At 43.4% G+C, this 6,881-nt stretch overlaps 1 protein-coding gene across 2 annotated transcripts in view; it reads left to right on the top strand.

Moving 5' to 3' along the window:
- Window positions 1–1,909: 1,909 nt before the first annotated feature.
- The window catches only part of POLR2H (RNA polymerase II, I and III subunit H), a 44,361-nt gene continuing 39,389 nt past the window's right edge, over window positions 1,910–6,881 (top strand). Inside the window, exon 1 of one of the 2 annotated variants that reach the window (XM_085635512.1) lies at window positions 1,910–2,094. In XM_085635512.1, the coding sequence (XP_085491638.1) occupies window positions 2,022–2,094 (73 nt within the window). In that variant the 5' untranslated portion in view covers window positions 1,910–2,021. The remainder of the gene's footprint in view (window positions 2,095–6,881) is intronic. The other variant, XM_085635510.1, reaches the window with a different exon arrangement.

Here is a 6,881-nt window from a genome sequence, read left to right as displayed (position 1 = left end):
AAAGCTATCCTGGCTGAAGAGGGGGTGAAACCCCGAATCCGGTCCTAGGATGCTTGTTTCCAGTCTAAGGGAGGACCTGGCTTGGCAGTTCGGGCTGGACTGTTCCCATGAGGCACAGGGTCAAGACTGATTTGCATATGGCTGGGTTCAAACTGGAACGGCATGGTGAGCAAAAAAACGATGGATTTAGGCCCAGATCTCTGTACTGGGGTGAATGTATGACATTGTTCTGCATTCTGTCCATCAACTGTTGTTTTTGCATTTATTCTGTTCTTAAACCTTCCACTAACAAAGTCACTAGAGGCACCAAGCACCCCTGTGTCTTGTTAGAAAATATGTTGTGCCCTTGCCAACGGTTTTCAAATGCGTTGCAGCTATTTTAAGGCAGTGGCTAGAACATTACTATTCATTAAAGGGGTAATTTCGTATATCTCCTTACATCAACATAACTGCTTTGTTCTACTTGATATAAAAGGTCACTCACACATGGATCGCCACCGATCCGCCTCCTAAAAATCACCACCCGCTGCTAATTCCCCCCCCGCCACATTACCAAGGCGGGGGGCCGTCCGCCGGTTTTTCGCCGGTAGGTAATCCGCCCAATTGCCTACCTGGCGAAAAAGCATTTTATATGGTGGCGGTGTCTGGTAGACACCGCCATCCATATTACAATGCAGGCGGGGACCTGCCTTTCCGTGAAAGGCAGGCGGTTTTTTACATTGGGGGCCCGTAACGGGCCCCCAGGGATTCTGGGGGGTGCACATGGGGGGTACCTAAGGTACCCCCCTGCAGTTCCATGCACAACATGGCAGGCACCGTGCGGTGCCTGCCATGTTGTGCATGGAAGTGCTCGACATGCCTTCTTGGCATTGCGGCGGGCGGTACTGAGAGCACCGCCCGCCGCAATGTCAGTAATGCAGGATGCGCCCGTCCTAATTTCACTTACGGGACCCCCGCACCAATGGCGGGCGGTCCCATTGCACGACAGGATGGCGGGCGGACAAAATCTGCCCGCCATCCTAATGATGCCCATAGGAATTAAAATATTCCACTTAAGTCTGCTGTAATATCACTTGTAAACGAACAGAACACTTGGCAGCTATGGAAGAAAGCCATGTGCAATTCTCGTATCAGTTACTGACAAAGAATTACTTATTACCCATGTGGTTTTGTTTATGGATACGTGCCAACAGACCCGACTTTGGAGCCAAAACGGGTTTATTATAGCTATCTCCTTCTTAAAATTGCCTTTGCAACAATGTATGTCAATGGGCAAGATGAAAAAAATCTCCCTCTTTCTGGTTTCAAAATGTAGACCTTTATGTGTCTGACTTTTGTCATTAGATCTACCTTGTATATTTTCTACTCAGAAAAACGCAGGGTTGTGTTTACACCTACGTTATATATTTGCTGAATGAATATTATACACAAACTTCAAATAAAATGGAGACGAGTTTCTTCTGCTGCTATTTCACGTATAAATACAACACAGAAGGGGCAGCTCTCGAATGTCTCGATTGGATAGACAAAAGAGTCGCGGCCCGCGGGAAAAAAGCATTTTTAAATAAATCTGAACTCCAGACTATTTTACTCCGGAAATTCTACATATGGACCGGTCCGCTTCTTTGACAGCTGCCATGTTAATGGCAGGCAATGTGTTGTAGCGGACCGCAGGTGAGTTCTCCTCGTCCTCCACTTCCACTACTCCCATCTACGTCCTCCCACACTTCCGCTCACATGCTACATTGCGGGGAAATCTCTAAATCTGACGCCACTCCTTGGTTTATTGCAAGACGCTCGGGTTTTGTACAAATACGCATAACCAGACAGTGCGGACTTGTCCACGTCTGTCAAAGGTGACTGCCATCTTAGAGTCAGGCAAAGCTCACTGCCTGTTTCAAGGGCTGTGACCCGGAAACAGAATGGCGCGCACTTAGCACGTTGTGCGAGTGCTAGACGGAGTGTCCAGGGCACGAAACGAAAGTTGCATAGCAGCCGTGCCCCCCTAACGGCGAGAAACCATGGCGGGGATATTGTTTGAAGATATCTTTGATGTGAAGGATATAGACCCAGAAGGGAGGAAGTTCGACCGAGGTGGGTCAGTTTAACCTGCAAGTACTCTCATCAGACTGATTTATTATTTCCCAAAGCACCCCGAGAGGCAGTACTAACCAAGCCCTGCCCGAGTTTACCACCCCTACGTATAGTTCTCGGCACTACGCTAATAAGCTTGTCTCGCCCCATCCTCTCCAGATGTAGTCTGCTGTGTATCCTTGACACCCAGCTCATCTTGTTGTCCAGCCCTGGTGCGGATTCTCGATATTACTACTCCTGTTACAGTTCTAATTTCCGTTGTAAAGTCTTTGCTGACACCAGACTTTGTAATAAGTACACTTTTATTCTTTCAATACCCAGACACAGCAACCAGGGGCGTAGTTTAGTCATTTCGATGCAGGGGGTGTGGAACAGATTTCCTAACCATCACTGGCATTGAAATGGCAAAATGGATGAAAATAGTATTACATTTAAAAGGCTTCTATCCACCACATAAGAGACATATTGGCCTTTCTTTTTTCTTGGTTCGTTTTGTGAGAGAGGGAAGAGGAGGGGTGTGTGTATACAAGCGCTGCAAAGTTTTATAGCGACCTGTCTGTGCTATGAGGGCTGTTAATCCGAGTGGAAACCTGACCACAGACACTGCCAGCCCGACTGGAGGCACCTGAATCCAACTGCACACACCAGCATCCATTTATTAGGAAGGTGACATACCTCAAACACTACCACCCTGGATCGCTGACAACAACTAGGCACTATGCAGCCATCCTGTCCGGCAGCCTCTAAGCATCTCCCATCCGTCATCCATCCCCAAGGTTCCAAATCTGAACTGACTGACCTCACAATACCAATTGCGCAAATTAATGGTGCCTTGTAGATTTCTATTACCCACAAAATCTAAGGACGTTACAACAGATCCACTTTTTTCAATGGAAAAATACATTTAATTACTCACTACATACAATAGAATTGCAGCAAATCGAGATACAACCTAAATACTATAAATTCGTAAACTAAGGTTGCTGTACTATACTTACATTCTAAATCATTACAATGTACAGTAATAAAATTTCCACGACCTGTGGATAACAAAACAACCTTCAAGTTGGTTAATCGCATTTAAAGTCGGGCAGCCTGTTAGGTTTCTTCATTACACACCCATATTTAATCACGCTGTTCTCAACTTGTGGATTTATTTAATTGTGTGTATTATTACTAATAGTAACATCCTGCGACACTGATTCCGCCCTTAACACCCACAACGTTACTGGACCTTTGATCACATCCACTACAATCATTTAATTAATCAGTTTTATTAATTTCTTGCCTTGTAGGATGATGTTCTCTTCTGACACAATCTTCCTTATTCTGCACCCCTTCACTACCACCACTCTCTGTCACAAGGATAAACATGAGAGATGCCACACACTTCCATCATTCAACCACACAGAATTTAAATTTATTTCTTCCACAACTAATGGTTGTGAAAAACGAGTTTGGCCCTTCTTCAAAATATCACTCCTTTTTACTCTCAATCTGCCTCCAATCTTTAATGTGCGCAGATCAGCTTCCATGTTTTGTATCCTGTTTCTTGCACAAATCCTGCGCATGCTTCTACTTCTGTTTAACCACACCAGACAAATAATTTGATTTCTTAGCTGTAACCATTCACCCTACAGTATCCTTAGTAATAGGTGTTCTTCGCCTCATTATAACAAAAGGGCTAAGGCCAGTGGATTATTAAGGCGTAATTCCAAGTATTGTGCACTAACACCTTCCTCCAATGCATGTTACTGTTGTTTGCTAGTTGTACTATACCTTTAATAACACAGTTAAAACTTCCAACTGCACTATTACTGGCCGGATGATACAGTTAAATTTTCTTGTGTGAAATGCAATTACACACTAAAAATTGCTTGAATGCTTCTGAAGTGAACTGAGTCCTGTTGTACTTACATTTCCTGCTGCTCAGCCAGTATGCATGAGTATGTGTGTATGGAATGTTGGAAGGCTTGATGACTGTGTGGAATGTTGGTGTGCCTGGTGGACTGGAGGAATGACAGTTAGAGGGAGTAGGCTGAGCAGCAAAGATGCAGCTCCTGGTGGGATCCTGAACTAGCCTTCTTGGGCCATTGACCAAGTTATATACTTGCAACTACCATCTTGTGACTTACCAATAAATGTCTTCTTCAACTTACCTCGTGACTACAATCTATCCTTTTCTACATTGGCGACGATCTGGAAGAAACCCTGCGTGACAAGACTACTGAAGGTGAAGACATTTACATTTATGCAGAACTTTATTTGTACTAGAAACTACTCAAAGCAAAGCAACTTTAAAGAGCAAGGAAAAGAACGCCCTCCCAGGTCCCACCAGTGTCCTCCACCAGGGCCTACCCAGGGCGCTTCAAATTCCTTGTGGTTTTATATTTCAGAAGAAACGAATACAGCGCTGACCAGCATACATCAAGGTCTGGCATATTTTCTCGTTTAGTTACACAATTGGACATTCAGAGACATTCGGAGACTGTGGTGAAGAGAAGAACGCATGGCAATGTTTAATTTTGCGAAGGGCACTTTGTGTAAGGAGTGTTTAATGCGAAGCTTTGGGTGAGGCGAGAGCGGCACTGTACGTTTTTTTTTATCTTGGTTTGCCGAATGTTCGACTTCTCATGTGTACCGAAGTCGTGATGTTACGGACATATGGAGGTAAGCCCAATTTTTGGATTTTAATTTCGGCCCCAGCCGTTCCCTCTACATGTGACAGTTCAATCGCCCAGTTCAAATCACCACACCGCGCGCTCACCTTGTGTGTGGACACTGCGCGTGCAGCCTTACCGCCTTCCAGTGTCCAGCGAAGCTGCTGTGCTTCCTCTGTGACGTTTGCGGGTCTCCAAGGCTTTAATGCACTACGCTTTGCAGCACGGTGGTGCCGAGAGCCATCCTGCGCGGCGTCACCGGTGCGTGCCGCCATTTTGTGTTTGGCGCTCTCCTTCGTGTCCAGCAATTTCACGCACAATACGATGTTTGCAACCACGTTTTTTTTTGCGTGTCAATAAAGTTATATTGACCGTTCTCTTCATCCAACACCAAGCAATCATATTAGTGATTGTTGTCAGCTTCCTAGTCATGCTCCGTAGCTCTTCGCACTCATTCGATGTTAGTGCTCCTGTGCTGTGCTCTCGTTGTGCTACCCTCGATCAATCCAGCATATATGCAGTCTCTGTGAACATTGACGTATTGAAGTCAAGCTGCGCAACTCACCGAAAATGCTTGGATGAGGGGAATTGGTACTACAATTCTTTTGGCAATCTTTTCATGATTTAAAACTATTAACATCGTTGTCAACCGCCATAGGGTGCAGTTTTTTCTCTTCCAACTACTAACATTTAAAGGACTTATTAAACGGCGTGGGACAGGTTCAACACTTTTCGGGTGAGAAATTTCGCTCACCGGCGTTTGTCCCTTCTTTCTCATATATTGTCATCTGCTATTGGTTTAGAATTACAGCTTAATGTGCTTGTAATGACTTGTGTAATAATTCAAACGAGACTCTTATGTGTTGACAATTGGTGAGTAAGGGGAGGTGTACCACAGTTTTTTAAAAATCTTATTTAGTACACTAAGTAATCTGTTATATACACTGTGTTTTATTCTAACTTTTACTCATACTTTAATTGAGTTTTTACTTACGTGGTATGCATTTAGTGTGAGCTTTATTTGTTAATGATTTGGCCGATCTAGATATCTTCAGGGCACTAAGCTTAGATTTTTCCTTTAGGGTAGTTGTGTATTAGAGCCGGTCTCTATACACTTGTTTTTATCTTTCAGCGTGGGTGATGCGCACATCCTTTACACTGATTTCACCTTATACAGCATTTGTGCCTAACTTTAGTATAGATTGTTTGCCTAGCAGTGTGGGTTGTTTACCTTTTTACACTTGTATGAACTTGTATATTTGCTCTACCTAGCAGTGTGGGTTGTTTACCCTTTTACACTTGCATTACCTGTATATTTCCTGTATATTTGTTCTACCTAGCAGTGTGGGTTACTTTTCCTTTACACTTATTTTCTTTTTTCTGCAAAGTATTTAGTGCGCAATTGGCAGTGTAATTTTTTTCTTAAATTTATAATGCGCAATGGGCCGTGTTCCCTATACATTATATATATTTTTGTGCGCAATGGGCAGTGTACCCTTTTCTTGAATCGATAGTGCGCAATGGGCCGTGTTCCTTATACATTATATATATTTTGGTGCGCAATGGGAAGTGTACCCTATAGTAGTTTATTTTGTACGCATTTATTTAAATGCATTATGGGTTCCTTAGTGTCCCTTATATGGTTGTGGAGTGTAGAACAGTGTGAATGGTTTGGAATTTACACTCCGCGGGTGTCCTCCATTCTCCAAGTCCTACACCTTGCCCTCTTTAGTGCGTGGTGTGTTGAAATGGGTTACTAGTTTGAGTTATATACCTTATTGGTATCAACTTTTCTCCCAACCCTGCACAGTATTTCCATGCTATGATTGAATTTAATATAGTTGTTTGGAGGATAGCCTTCCTCCTATTCTCATTTTCCATCTGAAATACTCATTTCCATGTGAATTGCTTATGTTTTTTCCTCTTTATCTCATATTTGCAGTTTCTTGTTTATTCAATTTTCTGGATTTTCTTCTTTGTTTCCAAGGGAAGGGGATGTGCTATGTTATGTTCGTATTTTATCATTTGCACTCTTTTCCTTGCTGTGTACTTTCACTCATTCTTCCATCCTCTGTTCTTCTGCAATATGTACCTATCTTTCTGCAGCTTCAATGTCCTTCCTCATCT

This window comes from Triturus cristatus, chromosome 11 (assembly GCF_964204655.1).
Source record: "Triturus cristatus chromosome 11, aTriCri1.1, whole genome shotgun sequence".
Lineage (NCBI taxonomy): Eukaryota > Metazoa > Chordata > Amphibia > Caudata > Salamandridae > Triturus > Triturus cristatus.
Note: the sequence above shows the minus strand (reverse complement) of the source record. Positions and strands in the feature narration are given on the sequence as shown.